The 24,553-nt window shown below is 35.5% G+C and overlaps 1 protein-coding gene across 4 annotated transcripts in view; it reads left to right on the top strand.

Annotated features, from left to right (window-relative positions):
- Window positions 1-24,553, top strand: part of LOC110096815 (spermidine synthase 2) — a 44,906-nt gene that overhangs the window by 19,662 nt on the left and 691 nt on the right. For 3 of the 4 annotated variants that reach the window (XM_028701345.1, XM_020822938.2, XM_020822937.2), the window contains 5 exons: window positions 8,153-8,225; window positions 8,367-8,438; window positions 8,506-8,701; window positions 9,253-9,382; window positions 9,587-9,899. In XM_028701345.1, coding sequence (XP_028557178.1) covers window positions 8,153-8,225; window positions 8,367-8,438; window positions 8,506-8,701; window positions 9,253-9,382; window positions 9,587-9,652 — 537 coding nt within the window. In that variant the 3' untranslated portion in view covers window positions 9,653-9,899. Of the gene's footprint in view, window positions 1-8,152; window positions 8,226-8,366; window positions 8,439-8,505; window positions 8,702-9,252; window positions 9,383-9,586; window positions 9,900-24,553 lie in introns of those variants that run through there. The other variant, XM_028701344.1, reaches the window with a different exon arrangement.

Here is a 24,553-nt window from a genome sequence, read left to right as displayed (position 1 = left end):
GAATGATCTCTTGTTGTGTTTGGCACTAGTTTAGCCACTTGCCATAAATGGTGACAAAACAGGATTACTGAGGGAGCGATGGTGCTGGTCTTGGTGCCAAGTCCACGCTCTCTGTTTTCTCTATTTGTTTTACAATTTGTTTTTCAGTAAGGCTTATTTTTTGTTGATCATTGCAATGGAACTAAAGTAGGTTATAGTGAAATAGCTCAACTTTTGCTCAAGTTTGTGGAATACGCACTAAAAGGTGTACATCATCACATCATTACTAGCCTTATCCCAAATATTTGGAGTTGGCTTTAGGAATACTCATTTTCTATATATTTCTATTGAGTATTACCTGAGGTTTTAAACCTATTCTTCACCAATCATTTTAAATAACTTTTATCTATAAACATAAAAAATAAACAAATAAAAAAAACTTTTATCCATATTACTTTAGGTGTACCTTTTTTTTCCTTTTGAATCCTTCCACATTAATTTTGCTTACCCGTTTTATTGGTATATTTCCACATTAATTTTGCTGTAACTTTTGAATCATTCCACATTAATTCCTACTATATGGTGCTATATTTTGTGTTTATATTTTATTAGTAGTGACATTTTGTAATGCTATAATGTCATGTTGTTTGCACTCAAAATTGGGTGGGGTGCTTATCAAGACATAATGATCTATGCATTCAAAGGATAAGAAGGGTTGACATATTTGAGTGCGAGTTGATGATAAAGGCCAAAGCCTTGCCACAACATATATTAGATCTTCAGGAAACTTTTACCACTTAAAGAAAATATAATATGAGTTTGAATATTTTGAAGTGTACTTTTGCAGATTTAGGAAGCTTTTGTGCTTTACTCACACCTAATGGCATTGAATTGAATCTGGACAAAGTCAAAAAAATCTTGGAGATGTAGCCTCAAAGAATTTCAACAACTTATCATGTGGTTCATAGGCCTTTACTATTTCATCTCGTTGTCTACTGGCAAGTGCTCACCCTTTTCAAAATTCTTTGGAATGCCAAGTAGTTTAATTGGATTGTTGAGTGCGGTTACGAATCCAAACATTTAAAATTGCTCCTCTTCTTGTCACTTCTTTTCAAGAGCCCACAACTCGATGGCAATTGCTGCTTTATATTGACATGGGCAAGATGGCAGTTGCTTAGTTCTTGTTAAAGAAAATACTAAAATGCAATGATTGTTGATCTCCAAGCCTTTTTTTAATTTTCATTTCGATCGAACACATAAAAAATGATGGATGAAGGGCGTATGTCATACAAAATCATCTCAAGATTACCCGCTTGCATCAAAATGACTTGGAAGTTGTCCATTTTGCAAAATTGACAGCGTTGAAGTATTCAGCGCATCAAAATTATCAAGAAAGAACCCCATGATGTAGGCAAGTCAATCCCTAAAACTCAATGTTCCTTGGTGTGATGAGATCCTATAAAAGTACAACTAAGGAATTTTGAGCGAGAGTTGTTTTGACTATCTATTGTTGCTTGACTTATTGTAAAAGAAGTAAAAGTTTGGAAGTACCAAAAATTGCGGAAGCTCAAATGCTTAATAAGGAAATTAGATAAATGTATTTCAGTTTGCTTCCAAAGGCATTTTTAAGTCGCTATTGAATAGGAATTTGATTGAAAATGCTTATAGGAAACAAAAATTTCCCATGCTAAATTTGAATTTCAGCTCTTGCAACAACATATTGAAGAAGAATTTGGAAGAAATAATAAGAAATAAACCTTTTAATTGATAAAAAACGGAAGAAAACAAACAAGATACAATGAATCTTCAATTGGAGAGCAGAATCCGGCTCTCCCAATCTCTAATCGACGGCTAGAGCTCAAACAAAACCTAGGAACTCCCCAAATTTAAGCAAAATACATGATAACCTAACCCTACATCACAATACTATTTAAAAATACAAAATAAGCAAAATATCCAAAACAGCCCTCTTAAATTGAATTTCTCTCTTAATCACCCCCCCTAAATTCCTTCTTTAATTACAGCTTGACCCCACTTATAGAGGGTTCGAGAGCTACTGGGTGGAACTCCCACCTGTATGAGTGGAATAGGCGTTCTCTTGTTTGAGCGGAAGGAGCTTATGCTCCTTAGCCCTTTGGCCGGTCCAAGAGGTACCGACTCAATAAAGATCATCTAACAATACGCTCCTCTCAAAGACCCACCTTGTTCGCAAGGTGGACAGACGACTCATTCCTCAATTTCCTCGTCATCACAAATGGTGAGAACATGAAGCGATCAGTCCTAACATTGGGGCCCCGGTGTATACCTCTAATCACATATAAAATAGAACTCCTTCGACCTCTTCTCCTATAACTCCATTTTTGTGAGCTTCTTGAAGTTCTCCTCAAATTTTCCTTCTTCAGTCTTCTCCTTTGGGGTCTTCCGAAAAGTTCCCAATGTTGACTAATTGGGTGCCAAGAAGGTGGTGGTCTTCCTTTACAAACCTCATGAGCTGCTTCCTCTAGTCGCTCTCTCCAGACGCCTCTGATCCTCCACTAACTGAGCTAGCTTCATAGCCTTTCTCAACAAGTATATACGTGAAAAGGTCGGAGTAGCTCCAATGGAAGATAAGATTAAAGAGTCTTCTTAGATGGTTTGGTCACATTAAACGTCGACCTTCCAATGACCCTGTTAGGAGAGTAGATATATTAAATTTGACATATGTTAAGAAATGTAGAGTTAGACTTAAAAAGACTTGGTTATAAAGTATTATAAATGATTTTTTTAATTAAATTTAAATGATATTTTGAATCTTAATAAGACAATGGTAAAAAAAAGATTCATATAGCCGACCCCATGTAGTGGGGTAAAGACTTGTTGTTGTTGTTGTAGTATTCATTTGATCATCTTTAGATATAAAGCCATCTTAGCTCAGAATTTTGTGGTCTCCTTTAATTAGTAATTCTTTGACTATTAGGAGTATGATCCTTGGATGTTCATTTCGCAACCTCGCGATATGATTGGATGCCTTAGAACCTTCCTGTTCAGTGGAGTCTGATTATCACCAGAATGTACTGGTGTGGTAAAATTCTTCTCCCTGACAACCATAACGAAAAGATTGGAATTCTCCAATAAAATCAGTTAAATTTACCAAAAAGCTTCTTTCAACAACATCCTTATCGACTACAATAGCAAAATTACCTGCCACTTCTTTATCTTCTTCCTCCTTAGTAACGTTGTCTCACCATCCATGGAACTTTTTTGTTAACACTAGTTGACTTTTCTTAATTAACTTATGAAAGAAAAAAAACTTTCGGGAACCACTAAGCAGCTTTAAGAGTCTCGATTCCTACCCCAACGAGAAACTTATTTAACCAAAGCTGCTAGGTAAATTCTTTAAGTTTTAAAATTGCCACTTGTTTCTCCTTTAAGGAAGATTGGATTGTTATTTCTATCGTTGGGAAAAAAACGTAGAAGATTTTCCACCGGGTGCATTTGATGCATTGAAACTTACAATAGTCGCTTTGTGTCCATCTAGGGAACACTTTTTTTTTTTGTGATGGCTTGTCAATCTGTGATTGTCACGCATAACTTAGGAATCTCATAGGAAAACTTGTTTGGTGGAGGAGCCCATTTGCCCACCTGTTTTGTTCAGTTATTCTTACTTTCCTCACTGGATGATGTATTGCACATGAAGATTCCCCCATTGACTCTTTGCGTGCCCTAGATTCTTGGGATTTCTTATCAATCTAGTAGAGATTTCTACACTTAAAAAAACAATCAATCTTTTTTTCATTCTTGCGAATAACTAAAAAATTGCAAGAAAAATTAAAGATTGAAAGACAATAAATAAAAAACATTTATAATGTAATAAAATCTTTGTATTTATTGATTTGAATTGATGGCGTGATCACCGCATGTCGATAAACATACATTTGACTAGTTAATATTTAGGAGTAAATGTGGATACCTCGGTCGAATTGGGTTGTTATAGGAATTCAAGAATTGATTGTACATCCGTATTAGTTTGGATTAGATTAATCTAGTCATATCATAGCGTGAACTTATCCGTGGATCTCAAATCTCCTAGAAGTAGATTTGGTTAACTCGCCTAGGTGTTGGCCATAAAAATTCACCATAAAAATGCACTCTCTCAAGGTATTCATTAGATGATCTCAGTTACTCATCCAAGTGCACTCGCTAAAACCAACTAATGGGTTCTTGATAGCAAAATTTGTATGGATATTGATGTGAAATAAATAGGAATTGTAAGGAAGTAATAAAATTATTGTAAGATCGCTACCTTAAGATTAATGAATCATAGGAAATAATTTTAAGAATTATCTGTTGAGGCTTTACTCTGGCATGCAGTTACATTTTTAGGAGAACAGATCAATTTAAAACAATATCAAAAAATAAAATAACGCTAGATGTATTGTAATAATAATCGACAGGTTAATATCAAGAGCTTTCACCTCGAGTTTCCAAACAATGCCATGAGAGTATTCTTTGTTGTGAACCTTGGAGGAGCCGGTGGTGAGCGAAGGGAGGAGGGAGGAGGGGCGGCTGATTGGGGGGCTTGGATGGAGGAGGGAATGGTTAGGGCTAGGAGGGGTTGGGGTTTTCGGGTGGAGGAGGGGGCGGCTAGGTTAGGAGGGCTTGGGTTCTTTTAATTACCAAGGAAGGTAGTTAATTAAACTAATTAATGGAGGTGGAGGGAAATTAGAATTCAACTCAAATTCTAAAATTGGGTTAAGGGAGAGGCCGACGACATGTATGGGGGAGGAGGGAAATTAAAGTCTTTCCAAAATCAACTTAGCTAATTTAAGCAAGCAATAATGATGATTGAATTCATCATCAAGGGATCTAAAGAGGGGGTCGGCGGCTAGGATTCGGGTTGGGTTTGGGAGGGTAGGCCGGCACTGTGGTGGGAGAAGGGAGAGGGACCGATGGGTGAGGGGAAGGGGAGGCGGATGGTGACCGGCGGGTGGATCTCAGGGAGAGCGTCGGGTTTGGGATGGGTAGGCCGGCACTGTGGTGGGAGAAGGGAGAGGGGCCGGCGGGTGAGGGGGAGAGGAGGTAGGTTGTTGGCCGGCGGTTGGAGCTCGGGAAAGGGATGGCCTGCTGCTTGGCACATAGGGGTGGGTATGGCCGATAGCTTGAAGCAAGGGAGAAGTAGGACCACGAGCCCGGAGCACCTCCGCGACTGGTGGGTATTGCTTTGCCCACACTTGGGACTTCACCACCCAAGAACTCACAAGCTCGAGAGAAAGAAATTCTGAAATTTTATTAAGCAATCATTAAAAACCAATACAAAGACTAGGACCGCTATATGTAGGCCTCAACAACGAAGAAAACTCAAAGACAAATATGCCCTCCAAGCTACAACTCACTAAACTCCCTCATAGGGGTACAAAGGTCAACTAAAACAAATAATGAAAATAATACTAATACAATAACATAAAATAACTCATAAATAGATGTTCCTGATCGTAGCTGTTGATCTGCGATGTCTCCTGTGATAGACGTGCTAGAATCTTCTACTAATGTCCTCATCAGATATCTTATCAAAACTCATCATGGGAACATTTCTTACGGAAGGCTATTAGCCTAGATTTTCTACTTATTAGATAACTAAACTATGATTTGCCTGCTTATTATACTGAGTCTTTCTTATTTAACTTTTAATATTTTACTATGTAACTCTTTATATACCCTTACCTTGTCCACACCTATAAATAGGGGATGAAAGATTGGGTGTTAGCATGAAATCACAGTACTTTTAGCTAAAGTTTTATTAGGTTGAGTCTATAAAATTCTTTGCCAAATGCTCAAATCTTTTTCCTTTTCTCCCTTTTTTGAGCTTGATCTATTTTTGTGGTGAGATAATGGAGTCACCCCACATAATTTTGGATCTAACAGTTTTTTTTAATAATTAATCAGTAACTAATTAACCAAATTAACTGTGATTAATTTGCTAATTTGATAATAACAAGCATTTATCCCACTACGTAGGGTCAACTACAGAAATATTTTTTTCTTTATTGTGCCCTATTAAGAGTCAAATTCTTATTCAAATCTAATAAAAAGTCATTTTTAATACTTTTTAACCAAGTTTCTTTGGTCCACCTCTACCTTTTAACATTAAGTTGGATCTAATATATCTACTTTCTTAATAGGGTCATCAGAAGGCTGACATTTTATGTGACCAAATCATCTAAGGCGATTCTCTATAATCTTATTTGCTTTTAGAGCTATTCCAATCTTGTCACTTATATACTCTATTGGCATTCTGCTTGTACGTGTAAAGCCACTCATCCACCTGAGCATCCTCATCTTTGCAGCACTTAACCTAATTTTATGCTTCTCTTATATGCCATATATTCAACGCCATAATGAATAGTAAGCCTCAACACCAACTTATAAAATTTTCCCTTAAGTTTGCGGGATGTTTTTTTATCATACATCAAGGCCAATGCATTCCTCCAATATAACCATCTTACTTGAATTCTACTAATAATATCCTTATCTATTTCACCATTGCTTTGTATAATAGACCCAAGATATCTAAAACATCACTTTTTTATAACTTTATCACCTATTATTACAATCTCACCACTAGATAAATCAAACTTGATTAAATAAAATCAATTCAATTAACTAATATCTTAATGCTTATAATCTATGATGTACAAACAAGGACATGGGACACATCAATCATTAAAAATAGGACACTAACATGGGTTGGACACTATATTATAATTTTTATAACTTTAGAATAGTGTATAAAATTGAGTAAGCCGAATATTAAGAATAATTAAAAAATAATAAATTACTTTACTAGGATTTGTGCTTAAAATAATTAATATTAAGATGTTTAGAATTGAGCGTCGATGTCGTATTTCAAGCATTGAGAGAGGAGATGACAATGCTGTTAAGAGTCGGGCATCAAGCATCGATGTCGAGACAAACATTAGTCATCTATGTTGAGATGATCTAAAAAAAAAAAATGTTGAGATGATCTTGGTCAAAGATGAGATGTTGAGGAGACGCAGGACGTGATTGTGGGGGTAGAAACTGCTAGCGTCAAACTTTGATTTCTAGATGGTTTTAAAATATTGTTGTTGTGATGACATCAGACCTCGATATTGTGATGACATCGGGCGTGGTTGTGAAACCCTAGCTACGGCATGCTATATGGAAATGGTATGTTTGGAGAATGAGATATTGAGTATGTGCAATTGATTTGGGGTTGCTGAGAGGAAATAAAAAATTTATTTTTTATTATTTAATAAACAAAAATTTGAAATATAAGAAATTATATTAAATTTTTTTCATAAAATATTTAAGACACATATCGGACACGTGTCTCCAATTTATTTTTAATATTTGTTTAATCAAACACATCTTTGACGTGTCCGATCGTATTGAAGGGGTGTCGGATGCTTGTCGTATCCGATACATGTCGGATACTGCTTACCTCATTGAAAAGAAGTTTCGGTATACCGTAGCTTATAATGGTTTTATTATCCTAATAGTTTCTTAACCTAAATGATCTCAAATCAGCCTAATTAATTAGGCTAATTTAATATCTCAACCTTTGATACTCCTGTTTATTTAGAATTTTTTAATTATTAATGGATGATTAAGTGGTATTAATTGGTCATTTTTATTCTAATTAATTTTAATTAGTTTGATTATGCTATTAATTTACCGTTCTGCTATTATGTAATGTAAATCATTTTTCCGATCTTAAACTAATAAAATTGGCCTATTTTTTTCCCTCTAACTAGCTTAATGAAAAGAATGCTTTGATTCCCAAATTAATAATTTTTTAATTAATTAGCGTGATTTATGTTTAATTTTTCAGTTAACTTTCTAATTTGTTGCTAAACTTCAATGAATGAGCTATTTTGTGGCATTTCCTTCCTAAACAATACGAGAAAGCTGAAACACAAAAATCATATTTCTAGAAAGCTAATCCAGCCCTGAAATCTCGACTTAGTTATTGTTTTCTTAACCTTTTGCTACGTAGTACAATAAAATAATTTTCAAGTCGTGGAAAGCATGATTTGATAGCAGAGATAACTGCCAACCGAAGCCTAAAACTATCCATACCCTGAAGTTCTAGTTTTTTGGACTTCAGAAGACATTTCAGTTATTTTACTCATCAACTCATCTGTTTTTAACTTAGGTCTCTAAGCAGTTCTTCCCCAACTTGGCTGTTGGTTTTGAGGATCCGCGTGTGAATTTGCATATTGGTGATGGTAGGTCCTCTTTTCTTCTTTCCTTTCTCCCTACCTTTTCCATTTCGTATCAGGAGATTATTTATTTGTACAAACAATGTGCTGATCTGATGAATTGAAATGCTCATTTTTCAATTTAGCTAATTTCTTGTCTACTTGCAGGTGTTGCATTTCTAAAGAATGCTCCTGAAGGCACATATGATGCAGTTATTGTTGATTCTTCTGACCCAATAGGTATATATTTAGAGGCATCCTGTATGTAATTTCCTAAGAAATCTTTTCACGTCTTTCAACTTTACAGGTCCAGCTCAGGAACTTTTCGAGAAACCCTTCTTCGAATCAGTTGCTCGAGCTCTCCGTCCAGGTGGTGTTGTTTGCACGCAAGCTGAGAGCATATGGCTGCATATGCACATAATTGAAGCCATCGTATCGAATTGCCGGCAAGTTTTTAAAGGCTCTGTGAACTATGCATGGACAACAGTACCAACATACCCAAGGTGAAGTGATTGAAAATTGCTAAAAAAGTTTATCGATCTTTGGCTTGGATCAAACTTAAATCAAAATCAATTTGCCCAGCTTTGTTCGAACTTGAATTTAGTTGGATCTACATTGAATCAAAGCTATCTTGCATATACACTTACAGTTATATTTATTCATATTTGCATTTTCGAATTTACATAAATGTTTATGTTTATCTAATCAATTTAAATCATTAATTTTGGCTTGGATTGAATTAAAATTTGAAAGAAATGAGCTGAACAAGAGTCAAATTGAGCAAATACATCTGGCTCGACTCAAATTGAGCAAATATGTCGGGCTTAATTGGGATCAAATTAAGTAGCTTTGAGTTGATGATCTTGAGATGACTTCATATGGGATTTAGATTGAGGCTTCGTTTGGAACAACTTTTTTATTGCTTCTCAAAACGGAGTTTTTATACCAGAAGTAATAAAAAAGTCATCCCAAATAAAGCCTGAATCAATCATTCACAACCTGCTATTAACATTCTTCACTAAATCAATATTTGATTCCCTTTTGATTGATGCAGTGGAGTTATTGGCTTCATGCTTTGCTCAACGGAGGGACCACAGGTTGATTTCCAGCACCCAGTTCATAAGATTGATGAAAGTGATGATTTGAACAAATCCAAAGGTCCCCTGAAATTCTACAACCCAGAGGTTTGCATCTATATCTTTGCACTCCTTTTTCAAGCTTTGTTTGGGACGGCTTTCTTCCTGCTTCTTAAAACGGCTTTTTAGTACAAAAATTAAAAATTTTGTCCTAAAAAGTCGCTTTAAGAAGCAGCAAGAAAGTCGTTCCAAATGAAGCCTCAGTGTTCTTCTGCTCTATTCTGTTGAACAAACTGTACTCTCTTTTGGCAGATCCATTCTGCTGCATTTTGCTTGCCATCTTTTGCCAAGAGGGTCATTGGCTCCAATACCAATTAGTTTTTGGTAGGCCTTCCTTTACTTCGGTTTTTTTTTACTGTAAAATGGATAGCAATAATGGAAGCAATTTTTGTATCGTGCACTGAACCCTTCAGATTTCCTCTACTTCAACACCGAGGATTTAGCAGCTTTGTTTTTTGAACTAAATAGAGTGCTACAATTAATTCTCATTTGCCTTACAGAAAGCTTCCAAATATATATAGGCAGGGCTCTCTTTGCAATCTGTCTCATGGGCTTTTGGAGTTCATTGATAGTGTCTATAAAACTTTTGTTTTCTTAGAAGGCATTGGAACTGGAGCTGCTTCCGTTGAATATATGCTTTGTTTCGTTTTAAGGAATTGAGGGAAATATAAACGCAAACGTAATTGAATTTTTCTTAAAATGCAATAAAAAAATATTCTTTTGATTCATGAATCATAATTTGATGAGCTGAACATGAAGAGAAATGGCATAAGGAGAAATTTTCAATTTATACAATTATCTAATGGTTAGTATTTAAGTTTATGCTTACCTAGATTTTGAGCGAGAAGGATGATTATTTGTTGATTAAGGTTTTGTTTGGAATGGTTTTTTTTTATTGTTTTCTAAAGCAATTTTTTAGTATAAAAATTAGTTTAAAAATTTTTGTACTAAAAAACTGTTTTAGAACAATAAGAAAGTTGCCCTCAAATGAAACGTATATCTTTATACTTTGTTGATATTTAAGGTGATATATATCGATCTAAATGCATTAGAACTCGGTCGATTATCGATCATAATTTGAGATATCATTTGAACTGGATAGACTTCAGATTTGATTGGGTTGTTTTTCTGAGGTGCGAAGCAATGAAAAAGGCAGATCAAAGAAAAAAATTCTTCTTTCAAAATCTTTGACTTCTCCCTGCTCCAAAATCCTTTCTTACATTCTCCAATCAAATGAGAATACAAGGAATTCTATTTTCATATAATATCTTCATTTCTTTCTATTGCTACGCACCTTTTTTTCTTGAAGAACAAAATGCTTATCTTCACCGTATTTAAGATATTTCAATAAAAACTTATCATTCATGAAAACCTAAAATTTTAAATTCTTTTCGATTCACCTTAGTTTGTTTGACTTTGCCACATTTTTATCCTTATTCTTATATAGGTATAGTAGCTTTTGTTTAATTTTAATTCAAAAAAAATCATGTATTCATCCTTGTTCTCAATTTTTTTTTTTAATGACTTAGAATCTTTCTAGTGAAGTGCTCATACTTGCACAATATATTGATTGTGTAATCAAAATCTCTTCAAACACAACTAGACATATCAACGCAACTCACCTTAGACTCTTGGTTGCGAGCTTTGGATACCAACCAAGAAGTTTTGAGTTCAAGTCTTCCATATTTGATATGTGTGACCTTAATTATCCCAAATGTTCTAAAAAAAAAAGATCTAGACATTATATGTTGATATTGGCCATTGTTTTTTAGAAATTAGTCATAAAGTTATATTGAGGTAAAAAATATATATATACTTTTAATTTTTGGCATCCATTGCCATGTAAAAATTATAATTCCTAAATTCTCTAATAATAAAACTTTCTTCAATAGAGTACTAGAAATTGTTATTCATTTAAGCTTGATGTAGAAAAGAGTTTGAGTTGTCTCAAGAGGAAATTGGAAGAGAAAATCCTTGAATGATTATATAATTCTCAAGAGGCAACCAATAATGCCATCTCCGAGTTTTCTTCTTGTGTATATAATTCATATTATAAACTTCATAATTTAAGATACAATAAACAACACTGTCAAATTCAAAAGCATCGAGGTACTAAATTTGGTCGAATATCTCATTATGTGCATCTAGCAGGGGAGACTTGAGAAATGCATAAGACCTTGGAGGAATTAGTTCCTTCAAAAATTTTGGAATCATAGAGAAGTTTGTATGACTTCGGAGGCATTGGTTCTTTCAAAAATTTTGAAATCAAAGAGAAGTGTGTCATGTTTTTAGAATTAACAACTTGTATTTTCCCCCAATTAGTGTTGTTTTCGTCTATGACTTACTGATGTGAAACATGTAGGAGTTACTTGAGAAATTATAAAGATTAATTGACCAAAACTTGCCAATATAGAATTATTGCTTGCAATAAAGAGAGATTTCGGAATTCAAGATTTTTAACTTGCTTAGACAAAGAAGTGCTATTGAGATTAGCCAAACAATTTAATTAAAAATCCAAAACGATAGTAAATTTTACATGCTCATAACAAAACCAACCACTTAATAACGAGAAGTACACCTTGAGCACCTTCTCACTCTTCCACTCTTAGGCTTTAGAAAGATGAACCCTATAAGGAAGGAGATTACCACTGAAAAGATGGCGCTGAAGACCTTTGTTTATGGAGAAGTAGCAGACGGTGGAGGAGGCGGCGGGTGACCGATGATGAGCCAAGGCATCTTGGGTTTTTGAAGATCAATCGTCCCCACTAAATAGTAGAGGACGCGATTGACGTAGTCTTCCACATATTCGTCGTACTCCCAGCCAGGCTCGTAGAAAGGGGAGCGGAGAATGTCGATTTCCGCTAGGGTGTTGTAAACGAGGCCATGATTGACCTCAGGATCTGCCATGCACCAATGACGATGAGGTTGGGAGAGGAGGACGCCTTCTTCTCTTGGCTTCAAGTCTCATGAGCAAACTAGGGTTTCCCAAGAAAGGGGAATGCAAGGGAAAGGGGCGGCCAAAGTGGGGAGAAGGGGGAGGGGCGGTTTGGGTGAGGGCTTGGATTAGGTTAGAAAAGGGGAGAGGAAATTTAATCAAAATCTGAAATTAATTTCAGATTTTTAAGTGGATTTAGCTAGATTTAATTTGAATTTTGAATTCAAATTAAAGTGGGATTGGGAGCTTTAATGGGAATTAATGGGGAAGCCGCCAATGGGGGCCGGCGACATTGAGAGGAGGGAGGGAGTTGTGGGGAGAGTTTTATGAGTTTCCAAAACAACACATGAGAATTAGGAATGATATCATGAAATCCAATTTAATTTGAATTCTAAATAGACTTGAATTTATGCACCTTCCCAATTAAGACTTGCAAATAAGGAAAATTTTTGAAATTTGAATTTCAAATTTCAAATTTCAAATTGAGATAATTATTTTCCTTTTCTCTTGGAGCTAATTTAGGAAGGGAGTTATGATGATTAAAATTATCATAATGGAAGGGTTTAATGGGTGGGCCGGTGGTGGGGGTTTGAAGAAAGGGTTTCGGCCGGTGGTTAGGAGTTCTTGGCCGGCGGTGGGGATGGGTAAGGGTTTAGCGTCAAAGGATTTGAGGATGGCGTGAAGGTGGCCGGTGGATTGGGTAGAGAGGTATGTGGCTGGCGGCTTGGGAGGAAGCTAGGGGTCGGTGGGTGGAGGAAGGAAGAAAGGGGAAAAAAGAGATAAACCACGAGCCACATACTCTTTCAATGACTGGTGGGTATTGCGCTTGCTCACATTGAGCTCTCTGTCCCTTCTCTCTAGTGCACACACAAGATGAAGAAGAAAAAAATAAAATTTTCATTCAAATATTCATCCTTTTACAAAGTATAAGGCCACTATATATAGGCCTCCAACATAAATAAAAGCGAAGTACACAAATTCCCTTAAGGCTACAATAAGAAAACACTCCCCATAGAGGTAAACTTGAAAAAATTGAAAATAAAATAAAACACATCAAAAGTAAAGACTATGAATCATGTTTAAATAATGATCAAGCGTTGAATTTAAACTTTGTTTGGGATGACTTTTTTTTTTTTGCTTCTTAAAATAGAGCTTTAGTATGAAAAATTTAATTTCTTGTATAAAACTACTTTTTAAGAAACAATAAAAAAGCTGACCCAAATAAAACTTTAGTGTTCAAATCTTATTAATTTATAAATATATAGTTGTTTTTGCATTTTCTTCTTATTTTGACTTGGGTCAATTAATGTTGGAATGAGTGATGATTAATTGATTATATTAAAACTTATATTATATGAATCTTAGTCTTTAGAGTTTTTTTTTTTGGGACATTTAGGTCATTTAAGGCAAACTCATACTCACAACGCATACACATTGACTCGAAACCTAGACCTCTTAGTTGGAAGCCTAAGCTCCCAACCAATAACCAATAGGCCAAGGAGAGTTGTGTTTAGCCTTTAGAGCAGATGATCAATTACTCAAATGACCTGGAATATTCGCTAATGCTGCAAAATTTCTAACAGTCCGGCTGTCCAGGAAGGAAAGTAGATCGAGCAGCGAGCGAGCGAGAAAGGAAAGTCAAGGCGACGATGGCGTCGACGGCGGCGGTACCGTTTTGGAGAGCGGCAGAATTGAAGGCCTATATTTTATATGACCAAATCTTCTAAGGCAACTCTCTATGACCTTATCTGCCAATGAAGTTACTCCAACCTTTTCACATATATACTTGTTTTTTTCACGTATATATGTTTTGCACTCTATCTCTAAGTATAAAGTCACTCACCCACCTGAGCATCCACATCTTTGCAACATTTAACTTAATTTTATGGGGAGGTAGGGGGAGTGGAAGATGATCCTATTGTGAGAGTCAATAAATATTTGATTCTGAAATATTCTAGAAATAAAAGAATATGGTTTATTTAGTTACAGGGGATTGAGATTTCCATAGGTGTTAGACTTATTGTTAATTGCATCCTAAGTGTGATTCTTAAGGACGCCTTTGGGGGAGTGACAACACTAACAAAGGGTATATCATACAAGAGTTACTCATGAGGCGTAGAGTGACAAATCAGAAAGTGATGTTTACAGGCTGACATGGAGTTTGGTGTCTCTCCTTAAATGGAATAGGCATAAAGGAATGCTCGAGGATGCGCTTAGGTCTTACTATTCTACGTGAGATTACCTAAAGAAGAATGAGGAAAGTACTTATAACATCTTGAAAGATGCCAAAGATATGGGTAGTCACAAAGGGTATTACCCAAAGAAAGGGGTGACTGCTCTACATCAGCTACGAAAGTAGGGCTAAAGGAATCAACCTAAGAAATGAGATCTATATTTATTCAAAACCTAGCCAAAAAATTCTTATGCTAGACCTATAATACTCCAAAGAAGTATATATAACCAGAATGCTCCATGTCAGCGGTATCGAGCACGGTACCAAGCCGCGGTACCGAGCTGGGATGATGTGGCGCATTCTGGTTGGTCTATGAATGGTGTTCGGTGTCCACACAAAATAATTTTCCCAATTGAAGGCCTATATTTTATATGACCAAATCTTCTAAGGCAACTCTCTATGACCTTATCTGCCAATGAAGTTACTCCAACCTTTTCACATATATACTTGTTTTTTTCACGTATATATGTTTTGCACTCTATCTCTAAGTATAAAGTCACTCACCCACCTGAGCATCCACATCTTTGCAACATTTAACTTAATTTTATGGGGAGGTAGGGGGAGTGGAAGATGATCCTATTGTGAGAGTCAATAAATATTTGATTCTGAAATATTCTAGAAATAAAATAATATGGTTTATTTAGTTACAGGGGATTGAGATTTCCATAGGTGTTAGACTTATTGTTAATTGCATCCTAAGTGTGATTCTTAAGGACGCCTTTGGGGGAGCGACAACATTAACAAAGGGAGGTTCCTACACAGGGTATATCATACAAGAGTTACTCATGAGGTGTAGAGTGACAAAGCAGAAAGTGATGTTTACAGGATGACATGGAGTTTGGTGTCTCTCCTTAAGATCCAAATGATAATGGGTCAATGGAATAGGCATAAAGGAATGCTCGAGGATGTGCTTAGGTCTTACTATTCTACGAGGGATTATCTAAAGAAGAATGAGGAAAGTACTTATAATATCTTGAAAGATGCCAAAGATATGGGTAGTCACAAAGGGTATTACCCAAAGAAAGGGGTGACTACTCTACATCAGCTACGAAAGTAGGGCTAAAGGAATCAACCTAAGAATTGAGATCTATATTTATTCAAAAGCTAGCCAAAAAATTCTTATGCTAGATCTATAATGTAAAACCCCTCCGAAGTGCATTTATTTTTAGTGCAGTTAGTCCGTACGAACTGACTTTAGTACGGGACGAACTGAAGAAAATTGTGAAGAATCTGTATGGTTCGTCTAGACGAACCTGTACGAGCCTGGACGAACCGTCTGGACGAAATTTGTCCAGAGAGCAAATCGTCCAGGAACGAATACACTTCGTCGGGACGAAGTTTGTCCAGAGGGAAAATCGTCCCGGGACGAATAGGATTCGTCCGGGACGATCCTGCTTGATAAATATCTGATTTGAGATATTTTGAAGAGAGAGAAAAAGCAGGAGAGAGAAAGAGAAGGAAAAAAAAGAGGAAAGCTTGGTTTTGGAGGCCGCAGAGCGATTTTCGTCCGTTGACGCAGTTGGAAGAATTGTTTATCTCGCAGTAAGGAATCCGAATCCTATTTCTGATTTCGAAGATTTCGAGTTTTGATATTTTTCTGCTCAGTTTTGTGTTTCCGTTACCGAAAAAATGTGCATATTTTTGTATTGACGAAACTTTTGCCGCATAACTTTTGGTATGTTGTTGAAATGATGTTTTTGCACGATTTGAGTATTTTCTGAAAAGTTTTCACTGGGTATTTTGAATTCTGATGTGTTTTTATCGAATAGGAAATTATCTGGCTGTTGGAAAATATTACTTCAGTACAAGTAAAGCTTTGAAACGTTGTTTTATTCGATTTATGATAATTTGGTGATTTTCTGAAACTGTGTATTTTAACTCTGTTTGAAATTTTTCGACTGTACAATATTCGATTTCTGGTAATTTGGTTAATCCATTATAAATAAGAATATCGCTGGGAAAAAATATGTTGTTTCATTCATCAATCCAAAACATTTTTATCAAAATTGCATAAACTGTTTTACTCATTTTCATTCAGTGATAGGAAGTCGAAAACCTCATTTCTAATTCAATTGGATAAATTCTTGCATTTGGAGTAAGCAGTAGTAGTTTTGTTGCAGTATAGTAGATCACTTCCTCATAGGTTCGACACTCTACTCTATCACTTTATTATTTGATTTAACACGTATAATTACGTAAATTAGTCAGTTGTTTTTAAATTTCATATAAAAAAACTAAGCATATTTAAAATCGAACTAATTTCATATTAGCTTGTCATTATCTTATCATCAGACGCAGCAACGCATCCCATCAACCAACTAGGTTGATGTTCATTTTATAGTTTTTTTGATAAAAAAATGGTCAAGAAATTTATAAGAGTCTTATCCATTAACTTTAATAAAAGATTCACTCTATGAGCCTCCTCAAATGTCTAGAACATCACAAACTGTCAGAAATAATTTATAAGGAAAGCATTAAATCTCTAGTTATTTCTAGGTAAGTAGTAGAAGATGACATGCAGTGAGGTGGAAATTGAAAAAAGAGTACCATATAGCTCGGGCTTCTAACCTAACCCTTCAAGGGGCTTTGCTCATAGCACATCATATAAGACAATAAAAAAAAATTGTTATTTCATAAAAGTAAAGTTCACTTTGATGATTCATTAATAAAATATTTATTGTAAGATTTTGAAATAAAGATCTAGATCCATATACATCAACATTGGCAATATAGTGTAGATCCTATGAATAGTAAAACTTATTGGGTACATGTGTTTTCAACTGTGTATATATGTGTGGTGGGCAGGCTTTAATAATACAAAGCATATGATTATCCTAATCTTTAAAGTCAAGTTTAAGTTTGCACTATTATCAAGGCTAGGGCCAAAAGGAGATTTTGGTCAAATGACTTCAGATTGATTTAGAGAATTGTAAGAAAAATTTTAGTTGTGAACCTCCTTAATTTCTAATAACTAATGTTCACTAATTAAATATAATTTTATAATTTAGGAAGATATAATTAACGATATGTTTAAAACTTCAAATGACGGGAAAGAATGCATTAAATCGAGTTTGGGTCCAAGATGATGAGCTCTACATGATACTAACTTTCCAAAAGAAAGCACACATTCAGCATGTTTATAGTGCCAAATAGCAAGCGATGTAGTGCATAATGCAACTTAGTGAACCCTCGTTGCAATTTGCATGATGAGGCGTGCAGACAGGGGTGGGGGTGGAAATGTCGCACTTTTGCGCTATTCATGGGCAATCGTGTATGATTTATTGTTCTCAGCGTGTGTGCTATTTTGATTAGGTTGTAAAATTAATTTTACTTCGATGGATTATGTGCTGGCAAAAAAGTGTACTTACTATGACGGTAAAAGTGCACAAATTCTTTTGCCTGGATCAAATATGAAAATTATTAGGGAAATATTGGATAATACTATAATAGTTTCTTATGATGAAGCATTAAATTGCATATTCTGTCATGCTATCTTCAATATGAGTTGTTCATTAATGCAAACCAATGTGCAAAATTTTATTTTGAATATTTACTAGTGTCTTGTGTTTATTCCCTATCCTACTTCTAGAGTTGAAAGCTAATTATTTGTTTCTTCAAATTATTCTATGGGTAATACATCTAGGAGGTTTATTATTTAGGATTCTTGGTTTTTGGAGGATGCTTAAGATTTTTTTTTTTTTTTTGGGGCACCAGTTTTTTTTTTTTTTTTTTTTTAAGTTTTCTTCCTGACATACGCCTTCTTTATTGTTTACTTTCATATTAAATTAGCCGTTTCTTTTTCATATTATTTGTTCTATTTTGTATTTCATTTTTTTAAGAAAAAATGATAGGAATGGTGGATATTGGTTATTAGAATACCACATTTTTTTCTCTAGGCCCTTATAGGTCCATTAATCTATAATACCCACATGTAAGTAGTCGACTCTTCGTAGCCCCCGCCAACTAATTTGATCATTTGCCTCTACTAGTTTGGCTTTCTTGGTCGTTTCCATTCGTTGATCGTCTCCCCTTAGGCAGCTATTATGCTGTCCAACCTTAGCATCCATATTGTTTCACGCACCTTGTGACTTTTAAATTTCCCTCCTACCTGTTTCTTGTGTGTATAAATAGATTTGTAAATATATGTACATAAGTGGTCTAGGATGAGTTAAAATTGTGTGGATAACAGAATGGAAATGCTTATTAGTTTTTTTTTTTTAATTATCTCACAGTCCCGGTAAAAGTTTTTGCTTGGTAACGGCATCCATTTGATAAAAGTTGTAATGCTTTATGATTTATTTGTTCCAATAGTAGACGATTAAAATGCAGAGTACACCATAACAAGGCTATTCCATTGTTCTGCTATAACTTTTGGTAAGCTTAGTTTAATTATTCACAAGGGTTTTTAAAGGTAAATCACTGAACTTGATTGGAGTTAATTCTATGAAAAGCATTCTGTTAAATCTTGATTAACAAGTACAAGCATGAACTCTTCGAACTTTACTCACCTACTGGAATTGTGATGGAACATTTAAAACCAGCTAAAATGTAAGGCCTATTTTTCTTCAAAACCATGCCTTCTTCCTCATCAATTGTGTGTGTGCGTGTGTTTTGCAAAAAGTACACCCTTGTATTGAGTCAATCCTCAATTAGTATGGCCAATCCTGTTTGCATGTTTTCTAGATTTTATTGCTTCTACATTCCTAATATTTTTTCTTACATCCTTTTGAGATTTATAGTATTATCAATCTTATTATAGTATAATCAATAATTATCTATCTTATTTATATTTCAACTGAAATGCAAGTTCGTAGCAAAGTTTGCCTATAGTGCCGCTTTGTTGGATCGCCGCATCTATTGTAGTGTTGTGCGCTTGACTCCGAATCATAACAAAATCTTGGTTTAAATTTCAGGGTTCCATTTAGCACTGTCATAATAATTAGGCATGAGCATTCGCTTCTTCTCAGAGTTTCTCCTAGCGATTGAATCATGCTTATTGATTCTGTTTTCACTTGTCTTGGAGTTATTCTTTTCTTGATGGTTCTTTCATCGCTCTCTTATGTCCACTAGTTCTTTGGGGCGCTTCTTACTAGTTCTTATTGCTTGTGCTAGCAAATTCTCACTCGCAAGATTCTTCTAAAGAATATTTCTAGATGCCTCATATTCACTCTCATTTCACATTGCCTCCATCTTTTCTCCTCTAGCTGGTTGCTCTCCATCTTCTGACTATTCTTGATTTTCTAGGCATTTTTTCTTCATTTTATTATTTATATCTTTGATTTTTTTTATTTCAAATTGTTAAAAATTTCTATTATTTAACATGTTATGTTTATTAAAAAGTATTGCCTAATGTGGTTTAAGTTCAGTTGATTAAATGACCTATTGTATGCACATAATGAATATATATATGATATAAAAGATACTCGTTCATAAAGCACCACTTCACTTTGCACTTTGCACATTGAAGCAAAAAAGAACCGTTGCACATTGCATTGTGCTTAATACTTTGAAAATATTGATTTTAATTATATCATTTAAAAATATTGATTTTAATTATATCATTTAAGTTAAGATTTTTAGATTTATTTTAATTGAAATGAAAATTATTTATTTATTTGGGTAATCTTAGGTTTGAATTTGAATTATGAGATTAGATGATATTAGATTTGATTTTAATATTGTATTTTATTACTTTATTTGTATAAATAGGATCCTTAGGCTATATTTTAGAACATTTGATTGATGAATAAAAGTTGGAATTTCCTGTCTTCCCGCTTCTCTCATTCTCAGATTTCCCTCTCATAATACGTCATTTCTCTCCTATTGCTCTACTCAACATCATTTGGTATCAGGGCCTTATCCCATTCTATATCTGAATCCCCATCCTTGCAAACCCTTTTTATCTCCTTCATGGGATCCCTCATATGGTGTTTGATTTGCGGCACTCCTCTTGCGATGACTCTTATGTTTTCATTTGTTCCTGTCGCATATGATCTATGTTTTGATTGATATCTAATCATTTTACCTTTTGTATTATTCGTCATAATTCACACTTAGATTATCCCTAACCTTTGCATCTTGTCTACTGACTCCTACATCTTTCATCTCCTCTATCACATCAAGTTTAGTTCCTACGCTTTTGACATCTTCCTTGCCCGCCTCCTTGATAGTGTACCTTTTGTATCTCAACTGCAAATGTCATCCCAGTCGTAGATGCCCACATCCATTCTCCTGTGATCCAAAATTGCATCCATACCGATCCAAGCAACTGAGCTGCAGAAGATTTTGTCAAGAAACTTTAGACTACACCAAATTTTCATCTTCCCCAACTTATCCTGAAATCACATTGAAAGAAGGAATAATTACAATAATTTTATATTATAAATTTCTTGAAATCTAGTCTCGAGCTTTTTCTTGAATTTAAAGCTTGAGCCTAGTCTCAAGCTTTTTCAAAATTTCATATATTATCATGATAATCATATAGCCATCGAGATTAAATTGTTCAATATACATAGCTTTTATGTAAAAGATACATAAAACACAAAAGCACACTCGTAGAGTTTCAAAATTATTAATATTTATCTAAGAGTCAATGTTATTATTTTTATCATATGTTTCATATAGATTATAAGCATCTCCTGGAGAAAGCTATTATATCTATTGGAAGGAAACTTGATGAACTCATTACATGTGTTTGTCCTGCTGCCCTAAGTTCTTAACTTTCCAGCAAATCCAAGAATCCCATTACGTTCACGTCCTTATGCACCTAAACCTGAGCATTATAACGTGGTTGAACCTTTGCAAGATTGTGAGCTTGATGATTTTGTTATGCCTATAGACTAGCTTGAGTTAGAAATTGTACCAGAGTTATTGTAAGAGGTAGTTATCATTTGTTTGTATTCCGTACAGTTAAAATTTCCAACCCCTCTCCTTATAGAGATACAGGTTGTGCCTAGGCTTGCTATGCCGTTGCTACATCATAGATTGAGGCTTCGTTTGGGATGGCTTTCTTACTGCTTCTTAAAGCAGTTTTTTAGTTAAAAAATTAAAAAAATTATACTAAAAAGCTTTTTTAAAAAACAATAAAAAAGCCGTCACAAACAAAACCTGAATCATCCTTGCTGCCATTGATACGTGACTATGCAATACTTTATAATGACTACTTGGAAGATTATATCTGATGATGCATGTTGCCACCCGAGTTTTAAGTCTCCAAATCTTTTTCTGTATGATCAGAGTACATATGTTGATGACGATAAATTTGTTCATGAATCAGTTCTTCCCCCTTCTCCATGGTTCCAACATGGCCACTTCGTAGAAAAAGGTGCTTTTGTGTAAAACTTTTGGAGAAGAGTTTTATCTTGGCCCAAGGAAATTAATGCAGTACAAGAAATTAGATTTATGATTTATTTTAGTTATTTTATCTGATTTTTTTATTTTAATAAAAATTAATTATCCTTTTAGATAGTATTAGTTTTAATTTTGAAGTATTCAATATGATTAATTTAGATTTAATTTGTTTGCCTTATTTCTATAAATAGGAAATTTTAAGCTATATTTTAGATCTCTCTCCTAACATCCGATCCGTCTCTCCCACTGCCCTACTCTTCATTACAGTATGCGCATACTTTGTTCATATTTAATTATTTATGCCTTGAATCTGTGGTTGTTTACATATGCCCTTAGTATTTTGCTTGTATGGCAATGAAATCTTATCCAGTCATTTGGGAATTGACCTACTATCACCGAGTAGAGTTGGATCCTTGCTTGTTTTCCATCAGAACATGTATATGATGCAAGCAATGTCCCCTTAATTATGAAGGCTCAGTTAAGTTAAGAAGATGCTTGCAGTTCCATCAACATGACCTTCCTTTCAACATACTGCGCTCTCTCTCTCTCTCTCTCTCTCTCTCTCTCTCTCTCTCGCTCCCTCGCTCTCTCTCTCTCGCTCGCTCCCTCGCTCTCTCTCCCTCTCTCTCGCTCGCTCTCCCTCTCCCTCGCTCGCCCTCCCTCCCTCCCTCCCTCCCCCTCTCTCTCTCTCTCTCTCTCTCTCTCTCTCTGATGTTATGCAAACATGCGAAAACAAGAATTGCACTTTAGAGATTAATAAAAGGTTACTAACTTCGCAATGTTAACAATAAACTCTAGCTTACTCAAGTAGAGTTCAAGAAAAATCATGATAGATTAAACCATGGTAATTGATTACACTTGAGGATTACAAGAGCCTTGCCAAATAATAACCAAAAGAAATCTAAATAATGCAATTAGCAATGATAAATAAAAGCCTCACGTTTAAAATATAGATCCTTCACCTGGAAGTCCTTCAATCGCTCTTGAAAGTGGTGGCTAGCGGAAGAGGATCGTAAGCAGACTCAGCGATACCACTAGTAGACAGGTGATGCCGAGAGGGCTCGTCGCCGGGGAAGAAGCCGGAGTTGGAGAAGCGGGTGGACGGCTACGGATGGTCCAATCGTAGTCTGAGAATTGTCCGTCGATGACGTGCACAAGAGTGGGGAGGATTCGATCCAAGTAGCCGTCAACGGTGTCGTCGTGGTCAAACCCCACGTCGAAGAATGGGGACGGAGAATTTGGATGTCCCCGTAGATGTCAAACACGAGTCCGCCTTCAAGTTCAGGATCTGCCATGCATCCTCGCTCCGGGTTGAAGGTGCACACGAGTGGGGAAGGAGGTGGACGGACTTGGGGAGGTGGAGGTGAGAAGGAAAGGAGATGTTATTTAGTGGGGGGAAGAAAGCTGAAATTTAATTTCAAATTCTAATTAGAGAGAGGGAAGAGCTTGATTGAAATCTGAAAAAAAAAAAAAAAAAAAAAACTGAAAATCACGTGAGAGAGGAGTGGTATTTATGAGGTATTTAAGTAGTGATTAATTGGGGATTGGAGAGAGAAAAGAGGAGGAGGTGGCCGGCCCCATGGAGAGATGAGAGCAATCAAATTAATGACGTGGCCTCTCTTGAGAAACTCACGGAATTATCAAATTTGATATTTGATTCTCAGATTTATTCTACAGGAAGATTTCCTAAATAGCTTGAGCCTCTAGCCGTTGGAAATTTCCCGTTAAATGAAAAGAAATAAAAGTAGGCCAAATTTCCTAATTGAAGGGGATGTAAAATAGGAAAGGAATTAAGGCTTTGGCATTGGATTTCAAATTTTAAAAATAGGTTGGCTGGTGGGCTGATGTGGGGCGGTTGTGGGAGCGGTAGGGAGGGACGGCTGGCGGCTTGGGTGCGGGGAGGGCCGCCGGTGGCTGGGCCGGCCAAGGGAGGCCGGCGGTGGAGCTTGGGTGGTGGTGGGGAATTGAGAAAAGGAGGGGAATTTCGGCTAAGTGGGGAAGAAATGATTGGAGAGAAAAACAACGAAATTTCAAATGACCAACCTTGAACACCACTCCACCGGTAGAACTCACAAAGAGATCTCCGACGATCTCCTCTCCACGAACTCACAAAGAGATCTTTAGAGGCTTCATGAACTCACAAAGAGAATCATCAAAATAAAATTTTCATTCATCATCAACTAGCTATTACAATGCATGAGGCCTCATATAAGTAGGCCAAAATGAAATAAAAAAAAAGACACAAATGCCCTTCCGGGCTACATAAGCGACTCAATGCCCATAGGGGCAAACTAGGAAACAAGAAATACAATCATAAAATAAAATGCAAATAAATCAGAAGTAGAGGCTCTGAATCGTAGCCGTCGATCTGCGTCTCTGGCGATCGTTCACGTGTCGAAATCTGATGTCCTCTTCACTCTCTCTCTCTCTCTCTCTCTCTTAATTGCAACATACTGCTCTGGTTTACAATTTTTAAAGCATAATGAGTTTGCTGCATAAGCTGTCTTAAGACATTATAAACATGCTAATATTGATATATATTAGATTGTGCTATTATTAAAAATAGATTTTAATGAAGCTTAAAACAAAAATAACTTGGTTAGAAAATAAGATAAGATTACAATGAGTCGACTTAGATGGTTTGGTCACATTAAACGGAGGCCTTATAATGACCCGGTTAGGAAAGTTGAGATATTAAATT

Source organism: Dendrobium catenatum, unplaced genomic scaffold (assembly GCF_001605985.2).
Source record: "Dendrobium catenatum unplaced genomic scaffold, ASM160598v2 fragScaff_scaffold_1676, whole genome shotgun sequence".
In the NCBI taxonomy this organism is placed as follows: domain Eukaryota; kingdom Viridiplantae; phylum Streptophyta; class Magnoliopsida; order Asparagales; family Orchidaceae; genus Dendrobium; species Dendrobium catenatum.
This window is presented reverse-complemented; position numbering and strand designations above follow the sequence as displayed.